This window comes from Sprattus sprattus (genome assembly GCF_963457725.1).
Source record: "Sprattus sprattus genome assembly, chromosome: 17".
In the NCBI taxonomy this organism is placed as follows: Eukaryota; Metazoa; Chordata; class Actinopteri; order Clupeiformes; family Clupeidae; genus Sprattus; species Sprattus sprattus.
In genome coordinates, this window is record NC_137915.1 from 11,056,776 (window position 1) to 11,084,585 (window position 27,810).

At 45.8% G+C, this 27,810-nt stretch overlaps 1 protein-coding gene across 5 annotated transcripts; it reads left to right on the forward strand.

Annotated features, from left to right (window-relative positions):
• Nucleotides 1–27,810, forward strand: smarcd3b (SWI/SNF related BAF chromatin remodeling complex subunit D3b). Of its 5 annotated transcripts, XM_080855245.1 has the most exons (16): nucleotides 1–264; nucleotides 8,343–8,533; nucleotides 10,980–11,069; nucleotides 13,570–13,612; nucleotides 15,019–15,141; nucleotides 15,934–16,056; nucleotides 17,404–17,499; nucleotides 17,644–17,688; nucleotides 21,276–21,377; nucleotides 22,012–22,173; nucleotides 22,627–22,724; nucleotides 22,865–22,969; nucleotides 23,748–23,883; nucleotides 24,181–24,303; nucleotides 25,013–25,114; nucleotides 25,473–27,810. In XM_080855245.1, the coding sequence occupies exons 1-16, from the start codon at nucleotides 187–189 to the stop codon at nucleotides 25,524–25,526; spliced, it is 1,671 nt and encodes a 556-aa protein (XP_080711371.1). In that variant the 5' UTR covers nucleotides 1–186; the 3' UTR covers nucleotides 25,527–27,810. The 5 variants fall into 5 exon arrangements, 4 of the variants coding, with proteins under 4 accessions (XP_080711371.1, XP_080711373.1, XP_080711372.1 ...); XM_080855247.1 differs by lacking the exon at nucleotides 22,865–22,969; XM_080855246.1 differs by lacking the exon at nucleotides 17,644–17,688.

A 27,810-nucleotide genomic window follows, 5' to 3' on the forward strand; every position in this document is an offset into this window, starting at 1 on the left:
GGAAAACACAAAGGGAAGGGAAGTGGAACAGGGGAGGGGGGCTGGGGAGTTGAACAGAGGGTGAAAAGGAGAGAGAGAGAGACAGAGAGAGAGAGGCGAGGAAGAGGGAAAGACAAAAGAGAGAGGGAGAGAGGGAGAGAGAGAGAGAGGACAGCGAGAGCGGGGCGTGCAGGGGGGACAAGGGAAATGGCCACTGAGGAGTCGGCTGGAGGAGCTCGCAAAGCCACCAAGAGCAAACTGTTTGAGTTCCTCGTCCATGGAGTGGTGAGTGTGTGTGTGTGTGTGTGTGTGTGTGTGTGTGTGTGTGTGTGTGTGAATTTGAATGTGAGAGAGAGAGAGACTGTGTGTATTAGAGAGAGAGAGGGAGCATTGCCGCCGCCACTGCCGTCTGTGTGCACGCGATAGCAGGCAGAGCTGTCCATGTGAAGGTTATTTCCAGTCTCCCGCACGCTGCCTTTCTTTTTAAAGCGACGCGAGAGAAAAGGACGAAGGGGTAGTGGTGGTGGTAGTGATGTGGGGCGGGGGGGGGGCGGGGAGAGAGGGAGCCAGTCAGGCAGGCGTGCGTTTGTGTATGACAGAGAGCGATAGAAAAAGAGGGAGAGAGATAGAGAGAGAAAAGAAAGACAGCAGACAAACCTCCTGGCTACAGGATCTCTCTAGGAGCATGGATAGGCAAAGCCGGACAATTCTGTTCCATTCAGAGCACCGGTGTCACTAGCAGAGGAGAGCGCACTGGCAGCTAAGAAGCAGCACAAGTGAATGAGATATGGAGCACCACTGCGTTAATGTTGTGACAGACTTTGTGCAAATGTTGACGGTTCCTCAGACATATTCCTTTTTTGCGCTGAGGACGCAACTCACCAAAATAGCTTCAAAAGAGTGAATGCACGTCTTCACAGGTAGTGATAGAATGAGTGCGAGAGGAACGGAGAGCTGAGGAGAGTGTGCTTACAGCAGCAGCATTGTTTTTGCAATCTCGAATCAGGGAGAATATGATCTTTTATTAATGATCACCACTGCTTTGTCAAGCAGGAACAGCTGCAAGCGTTTTTATAATCTCTCTCTTCATTTCAGGTCTATGTGGTATCTCCAGAAAAAAGTGCAACTTTGTAATTTTGTGTTGTCCGTAAAAGGTCAGGTGCCTTTTCTTGGCACTGATTGTAGCGCTCTGCAATGCTCTGCTTCGAGATCCATTTGTGTTTACAGTGTTGTTAACTGAAGACTAAAGAGATTCTGTGGTCATTCACTTCAAAACTAATCAGCCCAGTTTAGAGGTTCTTAAAGGGCCACCACATCAGGAGCCTCAGCCACAGAGCAGACTCGGTGTCTCGTCTCATTTGTTCACTGTGTTTCGTGGCTGGAGTTTGAGCCAACACCGTAATGCCTTTTTTGGTTTGATTGGGAGAAAGGTTCGTGCCAGTATTATGACTTAATTGGCTGAGTGGAGTGAGTTATTTTCTATGCTTCGCTGACACAGTTATGTGGCCCCCACAGTAGATGGCCACTTTACAAGAAAACGACAAAAACAGAAGTTGTTTAATGCGGCATTTCTGCGGGCTTCCGCATTGACATGCTGCAGACATTTGGAATTGCAAACATCTGACATCTCTTTTAGAAGGCTGCTGTCTGTGTATAAATCACGCCGTGCTAGGTTTGAGCGCTACGCGTCCCCCCCCCCCCCCCCCCCCCCCCCCCCACCGCCGCTTGGTTGGGTTGGGTGGGGAGTCAAGCTGTGGCGGCACGCATCAGTGATGAACGAGTCAAGTGAGCGGCATGCGTCCCAGCGGTCTAATTAACCTTGACGAAGCTCCCTGTATTCCTAGCTAAATGTTTCCCACCGTTTGATTTGAGACTCCCCTCGCCACCACAGCCAGCAACAGGATGTGACAGAGACCTGAACGGGCCCTTCAGACGATGCTCTCCTGCACTGCGTGTGTGTTTACAGAGCTCAGACTAAAGTAGGCTGTGTATGGTATGAAGATATTTTTCTTTTTGTAGGAAATACAGATTTATTTGTGTGAGAGAGAGGGATGGTGACACACTTTTGTTTCAATTGGGTTTTTTTTAGGTGAGAAATAGTGACTTAGACCATGCATTGTTACAGTGTTGAGATAAGTGATTTTGGCATCTATGGGGTGACGTGGGTGGATTGAACTGAATGTTTCAATCATTTTTTTCCTCTCATGTAGTTCTCTTGGCAGAGTGTTTTTCCCATAATTGGTGGTGAGCGCCGTATGTAAGGTTAGGAGAGCACAGAGTTATTGTGTGTGTTTTTGAATGTTCTTTGAATGTTTTCAGTTTCCCTCACAGAAAAACTCTCTCTCTCTCTCTCTCTCTCTCTCTCCCTCTTTCTCTCTCTGTCTTCCCATTCTCTCTCGCTCTTTAATCACATACTCGCACACACATACCCCCTCCCCACCCACACTCCACTCCTCTACTTGCATTGTACTGGTTAATGAGAGACAGATCCTTTTCGTTTTTTTTCTACACTGCGTACGTCTGTGTATAAATAATGCTGACCTTGGGGTCAGGTGGTTTGATGACTGCTGGTTTGTGGTATTTTTACTGGGTTGAAAGACCTTAGGTCCCATTCAGTGGCTAACTACACACAGCACTTTTCACCGACTTAGACTACTAAAAGCTGTACATCTTTTTTGCCTCATGCAGTTGCTTTTAGAAAAGACCATGAAAGATGCTTTAATATATTGATTCATCCATATGTTTGTAATATGATATGTAAACCATTCATGTTAAACATCAAGATGATCGTGCTGATTGTTGGTGACATAAGAAATGTTTTATACACAGGAAAAGATGTTGAACAATTGTGCTATTGGTTGGGCACTTTCCACAGCAGCCAATCATCACACTGTCACATGCAAGTTCTCCTAGTCAGCAACCCAACTTAACCAATATAACAACTGCCCCTCCTGTGCAGCAGGATACAACAACGCACAACTGGCTGGAGACAGCTGCAACACGCGCCTGTTGTACCCAGGATCTGTAAAGGCCCTCCCACACAGTACAACACGTGCTGTCTGTAACCCACAAGTGTTTAACACAGCAACATTACTATTTACCAGAGTTTCACTCCGGCGATATGAAGTTTTGTCAAATAACCAGAGAAAGATAACCTCTCTGCACCCAAAGGCCTGATCTCACAACTGTTTCCTCCTCTGCTGTTAAAAAAAGCAACATGATGCCAAACGCAAGACAAAGTCAACTTTGACCCTTGTGAAACATCAGGGGTGTTCTTCTGAGAGCACTTCCACAAAGACCCCTCTCTCCCCACACTGCTTTTTCAGCTGCCCTCAGACGTTAGCGCTGCGGCGGACGAGTCGTGTTTACAATTCATAACACAGCCCAGTCCGTCCGACTGGCAAGCTTCCTCCCCTCCGCAGTCGCTGAACCATCATAAGGCTGGACAGAAAAGGAGGGTGACCTCATCTCGCGTCCTCCTTTTGGCATTATTCGAATGTCTCCCAAGATTTATGCGAACTTGATTTCAGTCGTCCCAGCAGCGCCCCTTTAATACGGTGGCTCAGTAATGATTTCTCTTGTGCAATCGGCCGGCGCCTTTCGGCCTCGTTGATGCTCCCGCCGGCGCCACGCACTCTTTCTTCTCCTTGACCTTCCCTGAAAGGCCCGGCTGTCTGCCACCTCTGCCAAGAGCCATCTGCATGTTAACGCTCTCAGTCGTTGTGCCACTGTTCCCTCCAGACCAGCTCGTCTCTGCTCGGAAGGTAGCATTTGTTTGTGACATCACATGCTATTTCATTGCACAGTGTTGTGAGTGTGCTTATGTTCCGGAGCCCTTTAAAAGGACAAGTGGTTAGCATTAAGCGAGTTCACAGGTTGAGGAAAGCCATTACAGGTAGACTTGGCTTATAATGGGTGTCAGTTATGAGTGAGCCAGCAGGTCCTGTTGTGTTAAAGCTAGTTCTTGATCGATTTCGTGTTTCCCTTGTGGCGGTTCGACCAAGCATGAGTGTTGAGCAGGAGGGATTGAGAAATCCCTGTTTTTATCCAGTTGAAGGTTCAGCATTGCTTTCCAAAGACTCATCATATCTTAAGAATAAGAGAGATGACCTGGAACTCTACGCACATGCATTCACACACACACACACACACACACACACACAGGCACACACACACGCACACACTCACACTCACACACACACCTTCAAACACACACTTAGCCATGCTGTGTGCTGTGAAGGTCATGATGTTCCTCGCCTACCTACCACAGAGCTCTCTCCCTCTCCCTCTCCCCTCTCTCTTTAATCTGTTCTGTCTTTGTCTCGTTCCATCTGTCTGTATGGCTGTCTGACCTGGGAGATGGGGAATGTCAAATGAACACCTAAAGCAAACTCAAGGTGGGCAGTAGCACAAGTATCAGAAAGATCAGGTTTTATTAACAGGCATAAGTGATGCAATGGATTCTGTTCTGTGTGAGTGTGTGTGTGTGTGTGTGTGTGTGTGTGTGTGTGTGGTAGTGCACAAAGGCACTTGGATGTGTGCACTTCTACCCCGACAGTGTTGTTATGCCTTTAAATATGCCCATCAGTATGTTCCCGTTCTGGTTCACCCAAAGCGTTTGACCCCTCACACCACACACACACACACACACACACACACACACACACACACACACACACACACACACACCGCACACATTCACTCACACAGAGCGTTTGTGCTTCTTCTCACTCCCTCTTTTTCATGCCAGAAGACCTCCAACACACTCGCCAGAGAGGTCTGGCCCCACGCCTACATATGTGTACATGTAATGCCCTCCTGTATGTATGTGTGTAGTGTGTGAGGGAGAGAAAGAAAGAAACACAAAAAGAAAGAGAGAGAGGGAGCAGTAGAGGCTGAGGGAGGTGGGTGTCCTCTTGTTCTGATAGTGGAGTGAAACCAGAGGAAGAGACAGGGAGAGCGGCTCAAGGAGAGGTGAATAAGGTGCTGGCCAGCAGCCCAGAAAGCCTGCAGCCACACGCAGACAGAGTTGATGTGTGTGTGTATGTGTGTGTGTGTGTGTGTGTGTGTGTGTGTGTGTGTGTGTGTGTGTGTGTGTGTGTGTGTGTGTGTGTGTGTGTGTGTGTGTGTGTGTGTGTGTGTGTGTGTGTGTGTAAGACAAAGTGACTGTGTTTGTGGGTATGGGGGTGAGACCACGAGTGTAGGTATGTTTGTGCATATGTGTGTGTGTTCATACGTGTATGTATATGGAGAGTCTGTGTATTTGTGTGTATGAGTCTCTCTTTTAAAGACATTCTGTGTGTGTGTGTGTGTGTGTGTGTGTGTGTGCGTGCTAAAAACACGATGCCCAGATTGGAGCGATCACACAGCTGCTAGAGCCCCCCACCCCACCCCTCCAGAGTGACAGCACCACCTGTACCCGCCGGCAGCCTTGCGCCAGAACCCCGCCCCCAGGACAGGCTCCATTTTAACCTCCGGCACCCCTCACACCGGTGCTACAGGCAGCGCTCCAAACGGCCCAGACAAAGCCACTCTCTGTGTCCTCAGTTTGACAGTTGGACTTTAATGAATATTTACACACATAAGTTAGACACCGTCCAGGGCATCTGATATCCAGTGGGCCGCCTCATGCGTGTCTGTGGTGCAGTCGGTGGTGAAGTAATCCGTCTGGGCAGCTCAGGAAAGTGGCACAGAGTTTACATGCCAGGTTGCCAGCAGACTGAAATTACGTGTCAGGTTTCGGAAAACAGACAAGGCAATGTATCGCCTGGAAGTGGACACTTCTGGCTGTGTTGGGTCTATTTCACAAAAATATTCACACCTCGTCATTTAAAGAATGTTCTTATTGAGTACATTTAGAGGCCTGTCCGACTTTATTAGGTTCTGGAGCTTGAATCAGGAAATGAAAACTTAACTAAGCTCCTATCACAGTTAGTTACAGTAGTGATTTGAAATTCCTCTGTGAGGATATGGTCATCTTTTTTTGCATGGTCACTGTTTGCTCAACTAAGCCCTTCCTTTTTACTCTTTTAACATTTTGCCCATCTTGATAATTCACCTCAGCCCCCACACACAAACACGTCTCTGCCAGGACCTCTGGAGTTTGTTTTCAATTCGCTCCCTGTGTGTGTCCGTGCCGAGCTGCGTGGCACAGAGGTGCACTGATGGCCGACGTGCCGCGGGTGTGTTTGACTGGGAGGGCCGGTGGCCCCCCGGCGGGTCACTGGGTTCAGAGGCGCTGCCGGAGCGGAGAGGTTGACAGAGATCTGCCTGAGATCTGAGCCCCGGTTATCTGCCTCCATACCGCCTAGATCCAGGCCTGGGGAGATAAGATTATAACAACCCCATACCAGCCAGTGACTGTCTGTGTGAGTGTGTGCGTGTGTGTGTGTGTATTTCACGTGAGAGTGTATTGGTATTTGTGTGTGTGTGTGTGTGTGTGTGTGTGTGTGTGTTTGTGTGTGTGTGTGTGTGTATTCATGTGAAGGCATATAAGGGGCATATAAGGGTTGAGTGTATGTTTGAAAAGAACAAACTGACTGTGTGTGTGTGTGTGTGTTTGAGTGGGGCGAGTATCGATATAATGCTTGTGTGTCTAACCTAGAGGGCAGGTCTGGCCCTTGCCCATGTATTGGTGTGTTACTGTGGCTGATCTTGTGATCGTGCTACACTGAGCAGTTGCTACAAATTTTGCAACATGACTAAATGCCTCCAGCAGAGTCTCATTTCACAAGAGTGTAGAGTCCAGACAGTAGTGTGTGTGTGTGTGTGTCTCCCATCCCCACCCCACCCCCAATGAGCACAGTTGCTAAGGGGAATATCGGTCATTACCCTCGGAACAGGGGTGTGTTTACACACTCCTCTTCACCTCCTAGTCGCCACAGGAAGCAGACAGTGATTGAAATCCTCCCGTCCAGGTGCTACATCTCACAGCCACGAGGATGCCATGGTAACACTTTCTTAGTGGTTAAAAGAAACCCATTTTTCAACAGTCCCCGTATCAAGACTGCCTCATTACGGCTAACGGCGTATTACCTCATAAAAGAGATTGCCTGCAGAAGCGTAGAAAAAAAGTGAGACAAGGGTTTCGGGGGAGTTGAATTTGATACTTTTAACTGCAAAAGTTCCTCTGTTTCTGAGAAGGTGGAGATTCTAATTAAAGGCAGTCGACTCATGTGGAGTGCCAAAGACAGAGACACCTCTGCCGCGCTCCCCAGGGAAATTTTCCCCACAGTGGGTTGAAGAGTGTACTGGAGTCTCTGATCAGTTCAGGCCAGGCCTGTGTACAGACTTCCTCGTGCTCAGAGACTTCCTCATGTTCTGACAGCGCTCAGCATGCCATCTGCGCTCCTGTTCGTTTTCTCCTCAGGAAGTTTGTTCCCGATTGGTTAAAAGTCCCGCTGCAGAAACAAACGCGACGGGTTGCATAAGCCGTCATATCCTGCCAGTGATGGAAGCACAAAGTAATCAGGACAGATATCTGTCATGGAACAGCTTGGGCATTCATTTCTGTGTGACTGCAGACAGTTGATACTGAAATAGGCTACTTCATGATCACCCCAGTTTTTCAGAGCCGAGAGAAAACCCCAGAGACAAAGCTGTACAGTACAACACTGCACTCATATACTACACAGGAATTGGTTACAGACAGTGTCTTCCTGTCTTGATTGTGTGCATTACACAATACAATCTGCACATTATTGAGTTGATTTTGGGGTGTCAGCAGTGTGTGAGGTTAGGTGATGGAGGAGCTCTGTACAGCTGTTACTGAGTACTGACCACACCAGGTGTGTGTATGGAGGGGGGTGGTTCCTAGTGCTTGGGAGCTGAAGTGTGATTGGTCAGAGGGGTTCCAGTGCCTGCAAACAAACTGCTCCTTTGTTTTGGAAAGCATGACTTAATACTGATCTTGCTTGTGTGTCTGAGTGGTTCCACATATGTCTTGGTGTGCGTGGTGAATTTACATGGCACTTAGTGTTTTAGATACCTTACTGCTACTCGTTTGTACATATTCGTTTGCTGATGTCTGTAATTGGCAAAGGGTCGTTGTTTGCAGTATCGGCGTGTCTTAAGCTAAAGGCATTCAAGAGGAAATGTCCAGTCTCAGGGCTGGTCCTGGCCTCGGATTGATTTTATATAATTAGTCAAAACCATTGACTTCTTGGGTGTGACCAGGTTTTGTCATCAATAAGACAGTGATAATACAGTAAAACAGTAAAATGCAGTAAAGCATCAAACCACCCATAGTGCAAACCATGGAAATATATCTGTAGTAATGGAGTGGATGAGGAAGAGACTGCATCCTTGCCAAACATGACCTTTCATAGATTTGAACCCTGATTCCCTGTTCCTTTTATCTACAGCGTCCTGGAATGCCGTCTGGAGCACGGATGCCCCACCAGGGGGCACCGATGGGGCCTCCAGGCCCTCCGTATGGGGGCAGCCCTACGGTGCGACCCGGTCTGCCCAGCCCGGGGATGGAACCCAGCCGTAAGCGGCCTGCCGCATCTCAGCAGGTCTCACAGCAACCTGCTGTCCAGAACAGAGCCAGGAAGTGAGTGAAGATCACTATGTCACCTGTGTGCATGTGTGTGTGTGTGTGTGTGTGTGTGTTTGTGTGTGTGTGTGTGTGTGTGTGTGTGTGTGTGTGTGTGTGTGTGTGTGTGTGTGTGTGTGTGTGTATGTGTGTGTGTGTGTGTGTGTGTGTGAGAGAGAGAGTGAATGTTTTTCTTTGAATGTACTGTATGTCTGTGGTCACATGTACACTTGTGGATCTATTATTCTCATTAGTCTTGATGTTCTTTTGCCTTTCACATGCTCACACACTCACACACACACACACAAACTACACCTCAGTTCTTTATTTGTCCTATTTATCAACGGCATGTACAGTGTTTTACTGACGTCAGTCGTCTGTTTGGTGTGTGTGTGTGTGTGTGTGTCTGTGTGTGTGTGTGACTGTATACTGTTAGACTCTGGTATCTCTGATGAATACTGCCTCTCTGTCTGCTTTTTATTTGCTTATTGTGGGTGGCCTGTCCACGGTCCAGCCAGGAGAGAAACCCGTCTCTCTGTCTTTATACACCCCTGTCCAGCCCCTAAATTCAGCGCTGACAAAAACATTCCAGAAATCTGCGAGAGCCACGCACTCACCAGGGCTGCTCCATATCGTCACACTTAACTAAATGTGGTCGAATGCTTCCACGCTTATCTGGCATATTTTTTTACACGCCGTAATGTGAGTCTGTGCACTTAACCTAGTATCCCAGGCGATCTAAGCTACAGAGAGAGCATTGTGCCTTGGTATGCTGGAGGAAACAGGACCCAACTGCTCCCTAACTAAGAGCATAAATCTGCACGTCAGGTACACAAGTTAGATTTAGTGTTGATAATGTGACAGACCCACTCTCTTTAATAATTTGTGTTTATTAAGCCTTAGTATGCGTCATCTCTCAGCTTGGTCACTAAACATATAGCAGCACCACTGCCGTACACGGCCAATGTGTAGTGGCTTTATCTCGCCACTCTGTAGAGCCGTCTGCATCTGTGCGTATCCTTGTGTGAACTCCTCTCAGGAGTGCCGTCTCTGCCGCCCGTAACAGCGTAACTAAATGTCCCTCATTTGCCGCTCCCCGGCAGCCGGTGACCCCTTCGGCCCCCGAGACGGCGCGTTAATAGACTGCAGAGTGACTCGCTGAGCGCGCAGTCTCTCACTCTCATCCGCTCCGCTCCGCTCCCCGCTGAGACGGGCAAGGAGCGCAATTAAAACCTGCTGATCAATGGAGCAGCCAGCCGAGGGAGACGGGACATGTGCTCGCTCTGTCGCTTTTTTCCCCCTACGACTCCCACGCTAACACTTACTCTGCTGTGCACTGTGTAGACACACACACACACACACACACACACACATGCAAACGCACACACTCACACATACACACACTCATACATTCTCTCACCCTTCCTCTCCCTTGCTTTAATTTTCCCTCTCTTGCTGAGACTCACCCCTTTATACATACATCTTTTTTTCTGTCCTCTCTCTTTTTTTTCTGTCCCTCTCTCTCATTTTCTCATTATTCCTGTCCCTCTCTCTCATTCTCTCTTTTTTGTATGTCCCTCTCTCGTTCTCTCATTATTTCTGTCCCTCTCTCTCATTCTCTCTTTTTTGTATGTCCCTCTCTCTCTCATCCTCTCATTATTTCTGTCCGACTCTCATTCTCTCTTTGTGCCTCTCCCTCTCCCCACAACCTCCATCCTCACAACCGTGCAGCTGATCCATGCGCGGGCGCCCGACCTTGTCAGACATGGCAGGGAAATGTTCTCCCTCGTGCCCCCCCCCCCCCCCCCCCCCCTCTCCCAGCCCCACCACCGCCTCCCCCCATGGGCACCTCTGTCAGCAGCTGATCGATGGCGCCGGTGAGCCAGGTGCTCCCAGCGTGAGGGAGCGGAGCAGACCAGCTGTCCTCCATCAGAGCGAACATCACCTCCCGACCCACACTAACTGGGGCTGCACCACCCCTTAACTCCCCCTGCCAAATACGGGCTACTGGGCCACTGAACACAGTCACTGAACAGAGCTCGTTTGACATAGAAAGAACTAGAGGAAATGTGAAATTATATATTAAATGTTTTTATTCCCTGGTTTATTTCCCAAAGGTATCAATTTGTGTTGTTTGTCTGTGTCACAGTGGACTCTTTTGTCTGGATGTGACCGTGTTGTTGTCAGACTTCAGTGCGGTCAGACCAGAACACCAGAAGGCCTCTGAGCTACTCTAACAACCAGCTGCCGGTTCATCTATGTGTGCATGCGTGGACAAACGAATGACGAAACTATCCTTCTCACATTTCTCACACACACTCACACACAGTCATACACACACACACACACACACACACACACACACGCAGATACATGCACAATCAGTCTGGCTGTCTTCAGACCTCATGCTCTCTGTCACAAACACCCTCTAATCAGAGAACCTTCAAATCCCGTCAACTCCTAGGAAGCCAGTGGGATTCCCCGGAGCCAATGAGATGCCAGCGAGGCAGATGGACATGAGAGATGCCCAATCAGATCCCACGCTCGGATCAAAGTAGGAGTTCATTCTGCTGCATGATGAGTTTTTTTCTCCTCCCCCCAAGCGTTTTCCCTTCTCCTCACCTTTTTCCCAGCACTCCAAACCAGTATCATTAAGAGATTCTGAACCCCCCCACAACAATGCTTGCCTTTTGCCAGGAGAGTCTTAGTAGTATTACACCCCCATGCCTCTGAAGCACTGAAAAAAACACTTTTTTCTCAGTTTTTTGTCATTGTATAACCAGCCATCAATCTAGATTTGCGTGAGATAATTGATATTTGTTTTTCATATTTAAGTTTAGTTTTGTCTAAGGGCATTTATTTCACTGCACTGTCAGATTAGCGTTAGATTAGCGTTGTTCAATTGCAAATGCAAATTTGGCGTTTATTTTTTTGTGGCCATTTTCGCCACGAGCTAAATAAAAAAAAACAATCACAAATCATATTCATACAAATACAAACGATTTGTACATAGTTTTTTGCCTGACTTACACAAAAGTGCAGTATTTTCTCTGAATTTGTAACATCAGACGCCCCCGTTTTTTCTTGAGCTTTTTGGACCATATTGGTCCCAGAGAATCATGTCCCCCGAGAGGTTGACCTTCACTCTAACCCTCCCCTCCTCCCCAGAGAAGCTACGTGCGGCTGCATGCTTTAAGCCGCTTGCATGGCATGATGGGATATGCCGTTTGAGGACACACTCTCCACCGTGAGCGTCTGGCTTGATTTTTGTCTGTCTGTTGAATGTCTGACTGCTTCACCGTGCATAACACACAGTGTCATCCCCAGGATTCTCCATTTGGTCCACAAAATGCTGTAACTGATAGGAACTAGCCACAGCATGCTACCCAGGTCACTAATGGGACCCTGCTAAGTTTCCTCTCGGTGCCAGAAGGTCTTTTTAAAAAGTGGAATGTTATTCAGGCTCCAACTGTCAAAAAGCAGTTGACAAAACGGCAGGAACCAATAGCTGTTGGTGTCCCTTTGTGCGGGACGGGTTGGACACCATAGCCTCAAAGACCATTGGAGAGGTCATCCAGCTCAGTTGGTGCTGCAAGCAGTACGGCAAATCGTTATGGCCCGATCATCAATCAGCAGCCTCATTTGGGCAACAGTCTCCTATTCCTCTATTCCTTGCCTTTAAGAGCACTGATCCACAAGGAAACATTTATCAGTGGACAAAGAGCCATTTGTTGCTTCCGCATTCAAGCAGGTGTTTATTAAACAAATGTTCATGTCAGGAGACCACAGAAGTATGAGAACAAGAACAGCCCCTAGTTCACACCTTGCCATTTTCTACAGCTGTCAGTTCCTGTAGAGCAGATGCTCCTGGCCGAGGCTTTGATTTGGCTTTGATCTGTAGGTAGTTTGTGTGGCATTCTTCACACCATCTGCACTCGGCGAGAGGTCTGTTCAAACAGTCAGCATGACCATGTGAAAAAACATAGACCTCAGACGCAAACTCTGTAGACGTGTGCAGGAATGGAGGTGTCTCTCTGACCCCAACACACTTATATCCCCATACCCCTCAAAAGCATGTCTTTCCCATGATGCACTCTGGGATGTTACGGTGACAAAAACATAAAAAGTGCATGAGTGTCACAGTTCTGTCTGGAGTATGCTGTTTGTCCTGGGTCAAGCCAAGTCCACTGCAGGGACATTGTGCATTAGATCATCCAGAGGATTAAACATGTTTTGTCATCTCTGTGAGTAACCAGTCTGTGTATCAGCAGTGTTTGAAGAATAGTGCCCACAGGTTCATCATGTGAACACAATATAAACACAGTTCCTGTTGTTACTGCTCTTAGAAATAACTCCATTATTATAACCCTTCTAAGGGAATCTCAATATCACCACCCATGATTTTGCCAACAAATTAAGAGTTTGTGCTTTTCAGTGTCACTACGGTTAAATTCTCCAAGTGTCTGGTCATGATTGAAGTGCAAACAGAGATTAAAATAATCAGTGTTTATTTGGGTCCCCAGTAGAGATGCTAATATGGTTAAAGCATGTAGAGTGTGCATGTGGAAATGTCTGAGTGTGAAATTGATAGCAATTGGTCCTGGAAATACATACACACACACACACAACACACACACACACACACAGACACACACATACTGTAAACACACTCATAAAAAGACCACATCCAAGTCAGTGATCTGTTGAGTTGAGAGAGTCCCATGCCAAATCTTATCATGTTGCAGTGCCATGGGTGCCTGAGCTCACAATCCCTGTGCCCGTCTGGACTGGCGCACACACGCACGCCCACACACACCCACACACACACACACACACACACACACCACTGGGATGCCAGGGTGCTGGATGGCTCCCAGATTTTTAGCAGATGTCCCGTATACTACGCTGCTATCAGTCACCATAGTAACACCTCTTTTCTCCCTCTTTCTGTCTGTTTTTTTTCTATCTTTCTCTCTCTCTCTCTCCCCTCTCTCTGTCTCTGTCTTTCTCTCTTTCCCTCTCCCCCCTCTCTCTCTGGCTCTCCATCTTTGCAGCGCCAAGAGGAGGAAAATGGCTGACAAGATTCTTCCACAAAGGGTAAGCAGGACCAAGCATCCATCTCTTATTTCCCGTCGCTGAATGTTATTCTATCCCAATGTGCATGTTTCAGTGGGGGAAGATGGATGTGTTGTGCTCTAGTGGTGAGGGTTTTTCCTTGAGTGTTGCCTCTCAAAGCAACCAGGTTTAGCCAAGGGTTATTCACAGAGCGGTTTGTACAGACAGACAGAGGTAGAGGGGCTAGAGTGTGTTTTCTGAGGGTGACCGTTAGATGAGTCAGCCTCTCCTCACGAAGGGCACGATCGGGGACGATTTGGGGTTTGAATTGGCTCCTTTAAAATCAGGGTGGGGGGAGGGGGGGTACACCTCTTAGAATGAGATTTCCTTTTTGTATTCACGCCAGGGCACCATGCAGCCACAGGTGGGTGCGGAGGCGTCGGCTGAAAGGCTCAGGGTGATGGAGCCGTTGCCGGGAGGCAGCTAACAGCGCTAGCGTCAGCGTTCGGGGACGTTTGCCACGGGTGTCTTTGGCACGTGTCGGAGATCCCATCTTTTCATTTAGCTCCAGGACAGCCGTTCACAGTGCTCAAAGTTCAACCGTTCTGTATTTTGTGTGTATGTGTGTGTGTGTGTGTGAAACAAAGAAAGGACGAAAGCCAGTGCGAGAAACGAAGCAGACGGTACACAGCGTTTTATCTGAGTGGCGAGAGCCAGACACCGTGATAGGAGCGGGGCCCTGGCGCCAAACCGGTTACTCAGCGGTGGAACTCGCGCTCGTCTGTGTCGCATCTGAGTCCGCGTCTGCTCCGCACCCCGCCCCGCCCCGCCGAAGGCTAAAGCAGATATAGAAGCAAGAGGACTGGCACGAAAAGAAGGATAGAGAGAGTAAAAGAAAGAGAGAAAGAGATCAAATGAGTTGTAGGAATTGAATGAGAGGGAGATATGGAGGTATGAGCAGACTGGGGGCAGGTGTAGTGTAGGAATCTGTGGGCGAGTGCTGGGTTTGGATAGCGTCCTGTTGGCACGCCAGATGGAACCGAAGTGTGGCCCTGGGAATGGCATGAGATGGTGCCACTGCGGAACACTGCAGAGGTAGCCATGTTGTTTCTTCGGTATTGCCATTTTGGATGCTTTTGGTTGTTGTCACCTAATCTAGCCGCCAGAGGAGAGCGGGTGGGGAGTTTATGGGGCGAGGTGTCGGCCAAACAAGTCTGGTTAAATGGACTTGTGGACTACTGGACTAAATTGGACAAAATTAATTAAAATGACAATAAGTGTCAGATCAATAAGTTGCAAACGTTTTTGTATTGTCGTTTTATTTTCATATTGTTTGATGTTTCAAGTGTTGATATTATCCAGGTTTAGTCCACTGATATTGGATGTGAGGTAAATATCCCCCTCGTGACTTTCCTGCTGTTGCGCCTTGTATGGTTGTTATTTACCAGATCCGGGAGCTGGTTCCTGAGTCCCAGGCTTATATGGATCTGTTGGCCTTTGAACGCAAACTGGATCAAACCATTATGCGCAAACGGGTGGATATCCAGGAGGCCCTGAAAAGACCCATGAAGGTAACCTTAATGATGTCTGATCTGAATTAGCCTTTTTATAATAATAATAATACCTTTATTTTATAATGCGCTTTTCAAGGACCCAAAGTCGCAAATGAGGCCAGTACATTCTGGTCAGTCCAGCAGCCTCCAAGGCACCATTGTGTAACTGGACTACTGTGGGGCAGCATCACTCAGGGAGCAATTGTGTGACACCTATACCATGAGTCCCTGAGATAAATCCATCCTGTCTAAATGCGCAGCTTAGATTTCTGCAGGCTACAAGCCCAGGTAAATGAGGCTAACTAAAAATAAAGAGATGCCGAACAGGGTCAGCACTTGGTGGGGTTTTGAGTTTCAGTGGAAGAGCCAAATAGAAGAAAAAACTCCAAATCCTCGTCTCTGTACGAATGTGCATTTACACTTACTGCACATCAACTCATGCGGCAGACATTTCTGTCGGTGCGACTCACAAGGCTGAGGTGAGGCTCCATATAACTCAAACGTAAGGACATTTGTAGAGACTTTGTTATGCAACTGCCGGGAAGTCATCGCCATTCGTTTTGACAGGATTGAGGAGTAATGCAGAAAGTAATGAGATTAATCCATGATCCAGAGCTGAAGCAGTTGCCATTATGCTACAATCTAAACAGTAACTGGACTGTGTAAGTGCTTCATTAGGAGGGAGTTCCCCCTCTAGGCCTTCTATAGCATATGAGAGCAAATCCAAGGCTGTTCATTAGTGTTTGCAATATGGAATGATGGAAGGTGCTCGAATGTGCTTTGACAACTTTGATTTGCTTTCCCTCGCAGCAAAAGAGGAAACTGCGACTTTATATCTCGAACACCTTCAACCCCGCCAAGCCTGATGCCGAAGATTCTGACGGGAGTATTGCATCATGGGAGCTGAGGGTGGAGGGCAAGCTGCTAGATGACGTAAGTATCTCAACCTCTGAATATTTCTACAAACACTGTGGAATCCAAAAACTCTGAGTGACAGCATAGTATGACCCTTTTAAGATAGTTTCCTTTGATCGGGTGGGGATGTTTTGGACTCTTGCTAAAGTGCAGAATTGAGATGCAGCATGCGCATACAAGTCATATTTCATCGCTGGTTAATGGCAGTGTGCTGCACAGACGGCCACTCGTTCTCTGTGGCGTTTAAGATTTGTGGACGTTGTCCTTTCTTGTAATTTACGAACAAATCGATCCTCCCGCGTCCAACTCGTCAGACTGCCATCGTAAAAAATGCCTTACCTTGAACTCTCCTAGTGGAGGGAGACTTCACTGAAGCACTCTTGTGTTGATATAAGGCTCATATAAGTCTCTGTGTGCATGTCTCCTGTTGCAGACACACATACACTCCACTCACACATATGATCTCATATCCTGCCAATGGCAAGTATCTGGCACCCCATTTAAATGTACCCCTTTTGACTCTCGCCCACAACCCTTTTGCATCCCCCCTCCCTCCCTCTGTGGAGGCGGTGATTATATTCCCCCTGCCGTTCAAATATGAAAATTGGTAGCTCTTTGAACAGTGCAGTCGGAACCATGCTGAGCCACGCTCCCTGTTTCTCTCATTTCGTATGAGAGGCATAAACACTGGTAATGATTAGTTCTAGTGTGTGTTTATACTCGGCCCGCAGTTTCTTGGCCAGCGCCGAGGAAGAAGGGGAGGTGGGTGATAGATTGTTTTAATAGACCCATGCAGCTCGAGAGCACTTCAAAAAGAGGCAGCGGCGTAATGTCACTCCCTGTCACGCCCGACTTGACTCTGCGGACGGATTCAGCCGCCACCACAGAGCCTGTGCACGTCGGCCGGTTGAGGTTTCCATAATAGTTGAGGCTGTTTGAAGATGCCTCTGGAGGAAGTGGACCCTGCGAGGGAGCACTGTTAGTGTCTCATGTGGTTTCCTCTGGCCAGACCCAAGTGAAGGCTGTGGTTCCTGGTGGCACTTTTGTAGTGATGGAGAGAATCGTCCTAGCAACAGAGCAACAGAGTTTTGTGATTTTTTTTTTGTCCTTTTTTGCTTTTCATATATTTTCTCAAATTAGTGTTTTTACAGTAGTGCTGGAGGTTTCAGAATGTTTGTTAAGTCTGGAATGGAGTTATGTGGACTTTATGTGGTCAGTTGTGTAAGAAAACCTGCACATAAATGAATATGCAATAACACTGAACATCTTTGCTTAGGTATTGAACTTATTTATTTATATAAGTTCAAATTGGTGTATAGTTTGGCATGGCTTGTTTAACCATCCTTATCTCTTTTCAAACCATAGCCTGGGAAACAGAAGAGGAAGTTCTCGTCGTTCTTTAAAAGCCTGGTCATTGAGCTGGACAAAGACCTGTATGGTCCAGACAACCACCTGGTGGAGGTGAGTCAAGGTTCTTCTTCATGTCTTAAAAAAAAACTGTCTACGTCTCCCATTCCCCCTATTCTTCCCTAGGAAAATTGGCCTCTGTAGTGATCAGTCTATTCCCATTCTCACCCATGCTGCTCTGTAACACCCTGAGGCCAGGCAGCCTTCAGCAAATCAGCTATCCAGTCCCTGCAGGATCTCCAGGTTTGTTGTGATTATTGCAGCCAAAAGTGACTGAATTTGCTGTGGGAATTCTCAAAAATTGCTGTTCAAATTGCAGTGATTGTGAGTTTTTCTGTTCAATTTCCTGCGGGAATTCCTAAAAAAATTGTGATCCCACCAGGATCTTGCAGGGGGTTTGTTGTGATTGTTGCGGCCAAAAGTAACTGATGTTGCTGCGGGGATTCTCAAACATTGCAGTTGAAATTACAGTTATTCTAAGTTAAATAAAATTAATCGCAAGTAATGCAGAAATTCCATGACTTTGCGTTGTTTTGAGGAAGTATTGCGGTAATAAGAGAAAATTGCAATTCGCAATTGCGTAAAATCCTTGAATTTGCATGAACGTCTGTAAACGCAAGGATGCTAAATCCCGGAGGGACTGCCTATCTAAAGGTGATTGACTTGCAGGAACAGTTTCCAACTAATGTAGGCCAGCTGGAGTCTTACCAACCACAAGATAGAGCAATAAACCCAAATACTCTGAAGGTCTGCGCTTGTCACTTTGTGTCGGGCTCCAGGGAGAGCAGGCCTTAACAGCCGTGTTGACTATGCCCCACTGTGGCCCACTGACCTCTCCGCAACCCCTCTCTCCCGTCATCCCAGTGGAGTGTGTTTGACTCACATGCTGTCTCTGCTGCTGAGTCCAATATGTCTTAGTCATGACTCACAGGGGCAGATGCACTTTACACGTGCGCACGTTAGCGCCCGTTTTAGGCGTACTTTCGTTGCAAAGGCGACTTAAAAAATGGCATGGTATGCATATACAGTCGTGAGAGGGTAAAGGGAAAAGCCAGAGTTTTTACCCATTCCATTGTATGGAGGAAAACTGCAGGGGGCAGCACACCTCTGGTGTAATCCAAATTGCGAGTTAGATGCATGATTAGGAGAAAATTCCAGAAACAATGTAATCAGTATTTTAGTACTTTTGTTTGCCTTTCCTTGCCATGTCTTGCTTTTTCACTCCATCCACTTCCCTGCCTGCTACACTGTTGAATTTGTTATAGCTGCACAAATAGTCTAAGTATTGGTTTTTTTTTTCTTCTTTTTTGAGTGGTGTATAATTACTGCCCTGTATTATCTCTCTGTTCCATGACACATCATTAGCATGTGTATCTATTTCCCGATCGCTAAACTGTTGATTCCTTTTAATGTCGACCGGCGGCTCCATGATTCCATTTAATTGCACTGCTGATTGAATGATACTATTCAGTTGCGGGCGTTGCAAATTATGGTCATAGGGCGGTGATTTACATGAATGCGTTGATTACACGATCAGCTGCCGTTTTAGAACATTCAACATGTAATGACAAGGCACGAGCGCATTCTGCAGAGTGGCCAAGTTTTTGTTTACACTGCGCTCTCAAATGTACATACATCTGCCCCATAGTCTCTCAGTGCCTTGCCCTGTGAATGTTTGTGAGCTCTTTCACTTAAAGTGTAAAGAGTGCATCACATGTGTTTAATGCATGGACAACTGTCCATGCATTAAACACATAAAAGTGGACCAGTATGACCAGTAATTATTAAAGTGATAAATGACAAAATATTGGAATACAGTTTAAGCTGTTGGTGTAGAAGAGCCATATTGCTTGCACTTTGTCTTTTCATAGATGAGAAAGTGTGTTTGAGTTCTTGCTAAATGTTTTCATTGTGTTAGGGGGAGGCTTAAATTCACATGCAGGCACAATATACATTAGTAAATGTTTCTCCATAAGAATTATTGTAAACCGTTTTTGAGGAGAGGTACCAAATTAAACAAGTTTATTTAATTTAAAATCAACTTCAGTGAAATTATTATTCAATCACAGATTGTTAAATAAGAAAGGAAAGCTAGAGTTACAGCATGAAAGACTATTCTTTCATACAAGAATACCCGTCGTTGATGCATGAGCACAAATATACAGTATGTCCTGCAGTAACATAAATACACAGCCCACACAGAGAGACGTATAAATACACACCCACCCACACACACTCCCTCTACCTCTCTCTAAACACACACACGCACATACTGTATACTCTCATTAACCCATTGGCACTGAGGTACTGTCTCAGTTTCCCAATTGGCACTGACCAACTGCTTCAGAACATGTGAAGGAAGTTCTTTACCATTTTCAGTTTGTTTGCGTAATTCTAATACACAGCACTGCAGTGGTCAAGCTCGGATTTTTGTTCATTATATAAGCATTCTTTAAATTCAAAATGGTCGAAGTTGTTGTAACTTCACTTTCTGTCACCATCACATAGATTTCATTATATTTTATGTGAGGGATTCAGTGTGTCTGGGTTTGTTTGTCAGTGAACAGCATGCCCCTTATATCTTTAAGTGCACCTATTGTTTCTTAGTGTAACATTTGCAGTCAATCTAGGAGAATATCTCTATAAGTTTTTCACTTAAGGCTCATTTTTCAAAGGATGCGAATGATTTAGACAGAGAGGATTGTGTACATGGCAAGTGAGTGAATGCATTTACAGTAAACTGATAGCCTTGAGTGTGTGTGTGTCAGTGTCCATCCCACAAAGCTGCTGTAAGTGCTGTGTCGGTAGAGCCAGTAAAGGTGTTTGAATGCGTAGTGCTAAAATGCTCAGCTAGAGAACCTCAAGTGTTTCTCTTTTCAGCTGTTGGGCAGCCATGCAGAGGTAAGATGGAGGCTTCAATACCATTTTTACACTGATAAGCTTTTAGAAAATATAGGGGCTGGGGTGGTGTGTTAGGGGGGGAGGACACATTTTGAAACCATTTATTTAAACCTCAATCCGTCTTTAGAACATTTCTGCATATAATCAGATGCCACGCTTGCCTCTGAAGAGCTTGTTTCCACTACTATGGTGCTCTCTGTAATTTATTTTCCATTTTATGGATACCCATGTCATTTTCAGTCACTTTCATTCATCATCTTTCCATAGGGTTATGGTTTGTCATCGCATTTGTAAGGCAGCAGCATTACAGTCCAGCATGCAGAGCATCAGCTACGTGCCCATATGAGCTTCATATGAGCTAGCAGTTAGCATCAGAGGACAAGTGCAATTCCCCAGCCCCCTGTGCCCAGGGCTAATGACTGGCCTAGGAGCATACTGGCCCATGAGGAGTATCCTCCCTGTGTTTGGGCACTTTCATGTGTAGGTCAAAGGTCAAATCAACCCACATCCCCCACAGTCCTTATCCTGTTCTCTGCCTTTGTTGTTGTTTTTTTCATCCTTATGGCCCATCTCATTAGTTGGGAATGGAGAGTCTGTTGCCAGGAGAGAGTGGGCTTTGTGACAACATGGAATCAAAGTGTGTCTGTGTCTCTGTCTGTGTGTGTGTGTGTGTGTGTGTGTGTGTGTGTGTGTGTGTGTGTGTGTGTGTGTGTGTGTGTGTGTGTGTGTGTGTGTGTGTGTGTGTGTGTGTGTGAGTGTGTGTGAGAGAAAGAGAGAGAGAGAGAGTGCAGTATATCAGCTATAATAATACAATGTGTTTAAGGATGTTTTTGAGGGCCAAATGCACATATGCACTAACACAGCCTTGTCTATGATTGTATTCCTGTGTCTCTGCCTTTTGCTGAGCATGTACCTTGGTTTGTCCACAGTGGCATCGCACTCCCACCACTCAGGAGACGGACGGCTTCCAGGTGAAGAGGCCGGGGGACGTCAGCGTACGCTGCACCCTGCTGCTCATGCTGGACTACCAGGTAAGGACACCAGAGACGGGATGCCCAGCGTCATGTCCAACAGTCACCGTAGAAAACACTCCTAAAAAAGGAGTTTCTAAGCCTTCAAAGCTAAATTATTTTTACAACATGTCCTTAGCATTTTACAGATTACAAAATACAGCCTAAAAAAATCTTTAGAAATTCTTGGTCTGATGGCAAGGAAGCTTGTCAAACTACACTGCAATGTTGCTTGGTTTAGGCTAGTGGTTAACAGACCATTTTTATGGCTGGCCCCCATTTGACAATGAGAAAATAATTGAGCCTTTCCCTCTTCCCATCACCACAGTGCAAAGATTGAGACTCATAAAGTCTATTACCTGTTTTTAATTTTTTTAAATACAGATGCCTACCAGCTATTGCATAGCTTCTCTTAAACATTGCTGTTACTCTAAGCCCCCCTGCCTTGAGGGGCCCGTCCCAAACTTTGAGAACCACTGGCTTATGCACCAGGAAGGCCCAAAGACAAGACCTCTTAGGAAGTTGTCATGTAATGCATATGACTCAACACTGCCTGTCGTTTTATTCAGGCATGTCGCCAGGCAGTGCTTTAATAGATAGTTTCAACTGTGTGGTTGTTTTTGTGATTGATCCGTTCGTTTGCTTGCCCACATAGCCTCCCCAGTTTAAGCTGGACCCGCGGCTTGCCCGTCTGCTGGGCATCCACACGCAGACCCGCTCCTGCATCATCCAGGCCCTCTGGCAGTACGTCAAGACAAACAAGCTCCAGGACTCCCATGACAAGGAGTACATCAACTGTGACAAGTACTTTCAGCAGGTGTGCACAATCACGTTGTGGGTTTCGGTATCTTTCCAAGATATCTTTCCGATCTTAGCTTTCGGAGAGCAAGTCACCTTAGTTCCGACAAAAAGTCAAACTTCTCGTTTACCCTGTTAGCCTACTGCCAACGAAATGAGCAGATACTCTGTCAATATGAAATTTCTTAATAGACTTAATATACCTTAGAACGTTATACATACTGTAGATATGAAGTGAGATGTGTTTAGCGAATTAGGCAGAACCTTGTATGTTCAGCAGGTTCACTCATTGCAGTGGTGTAACTTCTAAAGCATTTGATATTTCTGACTCAAAAGAACATGACAAAATGACCTTGACTCCTGTGTGCCATTAGTTACTCCTATATGTTGTAATTAAACAGTGTTGAATGAATGCTAATCTTACTCTGTGAGGGTGCTAACCTGAATGCTAACCTGTCTTCTGTGCGGTCAGATATTTGACTGCCCTCGACTCAAGTTCTCAGAGATTCCCCAGCGCCTTACTAACCTGCTGCTGCCCCCTGACCCCATCGTCATCAACCACGTCATCAGGTTAGTCAGATAAGTCTTTACTTACACCCTTAATTGATATATCCTCAAATTCTGTGTAGAGCTATTGTAATTTACATTTGGTACAATTTCCATTCAGAACTACAGCCCCTTCTAAGTTATTAGGCGCTCTTCCACTACAGGAACTCGGTTGCCGGCACCTTTAGGCAGTTTTCCACGGCAGGAGCCGCCCCTGTGGGACCTCTTTCGGGGCCGTGTTCAGGGGCGAAATACGTACCTAGTCCTGGGTAGGTTCTTCATTACGGCCCTGAAACTGCTGGGTGGCGCTTGCAGTGATGGTTGATGCTTATTGGTTAAACATGACGTGAGTGGATGATACAAACGCGTTTTTTATAACCAGCTAGATTTACCAGAGGTAAACAGGTAAGCTGTAAATGCAGCAAAATAAATTAAAACTTATATAGTTAGCTTGTTGAGGTTACAATCACTGAATGAACATATGCAAAACACCATCTGAAATACAGGCTTTAATCAATAATAGTGGTGCTGGTATATTAATTTACCAAGTAATTACAGCTGCCATGAAGCTCTTTAATCGAGTGTTTAATCAACTGTCAACTCAACCTTGAGGTTATTGTAACGTTATCTAGAAAATACGGTGTAGTATTGTTAATGCCACTGGTGAAATATATCATATTGAACCGCAATGGAAACAGAAAAGGCTGAAAGGGCCGATTAGGGGGCCATTCCTGTAAACGTTTGCGCCACCTGGGAAGCGCCCCAAGTTCCTGCAGTGGGAAAGCGCCTATTAACACTTTAGTAAGGTCTCTCAACTGGGATTCTCCATGTTACCTCATAACTGCGTGGAGAATTTGCTCAGGTCTTACTCTCTGTTGACTCAGATTTCCACAGTTATCAAACATATCTGTCTTCATAGCTTTAGCAATAATCAGAATTTTAAAAATTGCAGTAGCAGGACAACAGGCAGCTTAATTTTTATCAGTTGCGCATCCCTGCAACCACCACTGGTATTCATCTGAAATATGACAATCTCGTTTTTTGCAGTGTGGACCCTAATGACCAGAAGAAGACGGCGTGTTACGACATTGATGTGGAGGTGGAGGACCCCCTGAAGGCCCAGATGAGCAGCTTCCTCCTCTCCACAGCCAATCAGCAGGAGATCGCCTCCCTTGACAACAAGGTAGGAGTCAGGTCATCTGGAGACACCCAATAATCATCAGCCCTGTTATTTTCCACAAAATCACTTTGTGAAATCGTTGGAGGTTCATGGCTATTCAAAACAACACAGTATTTTTGCTAAATGCAATTTTCTACATTTAGATTTCAGCGCAGATCATGTTGCTGTATTTGCATGTCCATGTAGAACTATAGAAAAATCCCACAACCCACATCACAGTATGATATACAATTATTGACTATAATTTTCAGTCATTATGCTTCAGAAGACGGAGCCTGAGTAATGTGTTGAATATTTCAGATCCATGAGACCATTGAGTCCATCAACCAGCTGAAGATCCAGAGGGACTTCATGCTGAGCTTCTCCAGGGACCCCAAAGGCTACATCCAGGACTGGCTCAAGTCCCAGAGCAGAGACCTCAAGGTAGGACCCACACTGGGCATATGCACAGCAACATACTTCACTCTGCCTTTCCCCAGTTTGACTACATGCAAATACCTCTCTACTTCAACTAGAACTACTTGAACTTTACTTGAACGTCGGTCCAGAACGTCAATATCTCAACTTTTCTGTTTCTGAGTGACTACAGTAACACACATTTAATATATTTCAGAAAACAATTCAAGTTAGTCTAGACTAGAGCACAGAAGCGGTCTACATTGCATGATCTTACGAACATTTAAGCTCCGGAGCCATGGGGAATATTATCATAGCTAGTTGGGTCTGGAGTGCAGGAGATGTACTTTTCTTCAGAGCGTCCAAAACGGTTCTTCTCACAGGTTCTTCGTCTCAAAATGAAAAAGGTTCCGTGTACATCTGATTCAGCTGGGATGAGACTGATTTGCTGGCTGCTGTTAAATGCCCATTGGCTCTAGGAAAGGAGGGTTCTATTAACTGATGAATGCCCATTGGCTCTGGGAAAGGAGGGTTCTATTAACTGATGAATGCCCATTGGCTCTGGGAAAGGAGGGTTCTATTAACTGGTGAATGCCCATTGCTCTGGGAAAGGAGGGTTCTATTAACTGATGAATGCCCATTGGCTCTGGGAAAGGAGGGTTCTATTAACTGATGAATGCCCATTGGCTCTGGGAAAGGAGGGCTCTATTAACTGATGGTCTACCTTTGGTTGCAGCTTATGACTGATGTGGTGGGCAACCCAGAGGAGGAGAGGAGGGCGGAGTTCTACCAGGAGCCGTGGACACAGGAGGCTGTGAGCCGTTACTTTTACTCTAAGGTGAGACGTGCTTCACTGCAGCCTCCACGCTCAGATGGGGTTACACACAAACAACAAGGGATCCTGCTGGGCAACCCTCATGAACCTCTGATGTAAACTTGTCAAACATAATAAACATATGACTTTCCTTTTAACCCAGTGTAGTATGGTCCAAATGAAACAAATGTACAATAGTGATTGATAAGGTGATTTTAAATTGTAATAAAACATGCTGCCCTATAAGAAATGTATTTGGTGCATTGTGGCTGTATAGATTCAGTAATATTGAAAAATGTGTGAACACTGGTAGTTAATGCAGATTTATCAGAGGGAAAAAATGTGATATCTAAAATTTGTTTTGGTCTTCCTTCGTGAACAGATTCAACAGCGGAGACAGGAGCTGGAACAGGCACTGGCCATAAGGAACACCTAAAACTGACCCTCAACCTTTCACCTTACACCTTACACCTTTCACCCCTCACCCGATGGCATCCACGGGCCTCCCCCATGTCTACCATCTGTTCCGCCTGCTGCCTGGATCTATTGTCTAATGTTATAATGTGTGTGAGAGGGAACGTCACCAGCTGGTGCATACACCTGTGATCACCTTTGACCTGTGGCTGGTACCCACACAAGGCCTGCGACTGTAACCTTTACCACAGCAGGCCCATCTGAGAACACTGCACCCTTTCCCTCCCCACCCCAACCAATTAAGCCCAAACTGGTATCAGTGCCATGCCTCTAGTTCAAGTCTTTAGGTGTGGCTCAAGCCAACAGCATGCTTTTGCCAGCTGGTCGCAAATGCTTGAGGACAGATCAAAACAGATGCCTACAAAGAAACTGAACGTGGAGCCATCTGTTCAGTTGGCTGTACTGGATCCTCATCTTCTAGAAAGCATCTCTTCATGTTTATAGCTGTGGGGTGTTCAAATGAGGCCTCTTATTTCAAGTGTTTGGGCTTGAGCCATTGCAGTGTGGGTTTTTTTTTACATTGTGAGCAATAAGCTCTGTGTGTTTGTATTCAAGTATTTTTAACACCAAGAAGCATGGTACTATGGTCATGGTTCTTTTAAAATGACAAGTCTGACGTGAATATCCTTCTTGAAATTTGAAGTCACTAAAGGAAGTATTTTAAGTCAGGCAGCTTTATTCGAAGGAATATTCCTTGGTTCTCCTGAAACTCAATTAGCTCCACAATGAGTAGAGAAGACAATTCTTGTTGAAGTATTATGATTGTAATTTTTTTAAATTTGACTTATGTAAATCATGAAGGCGCATTACTAATGTTTAATATATTGAGATAAGGTGCAGTATTGATTGATAACCAGAGATTCAGAATTGAGGTGTTGAAGGACGTCCTACCTTCTGTTTCAGCTTGTTCTTTTCTGTGCCAAATATAGTGCACAAAAGCCCCTTTCTGTGTGTCTGCGGGATATAAATAAGGATTACAACTCCAACTGTGGTCAACACACTCAAAATGCAAACCACATAGGTGGAGTAAGTGTTAGTTACGTTTTGTAAATAGTCTCTTTTTCTTTACGTTAGACGTTCTTCACATGGCGTTTTACTGATGTGTGTTGCGTGGAGAAGGAAGATTGTTGCTGTGTGAAGTAAATATAGCTGTTACTTTGAATGGAACTATGATGGGGAACAATCAGGTTAAACAGGGTGAAACCAAGAAGAACGCCACGCAACCGTTATGGTGTTCTGTACATACTCCGTAGGTTCACTCCCACCAGTGAGTGAAAACCTTGTCAGAGAACACAAGTAACACAACTGAATGAAAAGTAGATGTGCTCCTAAGAATAATGACTAAGTCAGTGACTCAACGCAATGGAACAGTAATGTAATATGTCCTATCGTAGGGCACTATGTGCATGGCCCATTTCAGAGGCACCGCAATGACTGGCAATTTGGGATTTTTTTTTTTTTTTCAAAGCAAGTTTGTGTTTGCCTTTTAGTTTTACTTGACATCAGATTGCTTTTTGTCACAAGAAACAGCCTGCACCAGAATTTCCTCGTTCTGTAACACAGAGGAGTCGCCAAAGGGAACAGACATCAGAAGTGGAATCCTGACAGGAGCCGGCGTAGTTACAAAACAATCATGAGCCACTGTTACACCGAGTGTTGGATGAAACCACGAAGGATGTTTCTTTCTTTTTCTTTTCTTAAAAAAAAAAAAATTTAAATGAAAAAATATGTAATATGTAAATATAGACATTTGACACTGTAGGATGACAACTGTGCAGTTTTTGTGTGTGAAGGGGTGGGAGGTAGGCGGGGCAGGGTTGGGAAGTAGTTTGGGTTCAAAAGGACCGTTTGGGGTGTTTTGGGTTGTATATTAGAGGGGAGAGGTCACTCTTTGCTGACATACAACAACAATATCATCCATGTTAAATCCCTTATTGATCTGGTGGGTTTTCTTTTGGGTTGTTTCTGGCATGCCCTGACCTGGCCCTCATATGCTTGCTTGTATGGCAGAAAAGGCCTATGACTGGACACCAGCTTGGCATCTGATTGGATGTTTTAGCTGTGCCCATGTCTTCTACTGTTGCCTGAGTTGTATATGTTGGCACTTTCCTCAACTTTGATCATCCTTTTTGTAAGATAACTGATGGAAACTGAAACCCTCCTGCTGGGGAAGATTGAGGAGAGTTTTTTTAAGAGATTTTTTTAAAGACTTATGCATGCTGCATGGACAAACCATCCCCCCCACC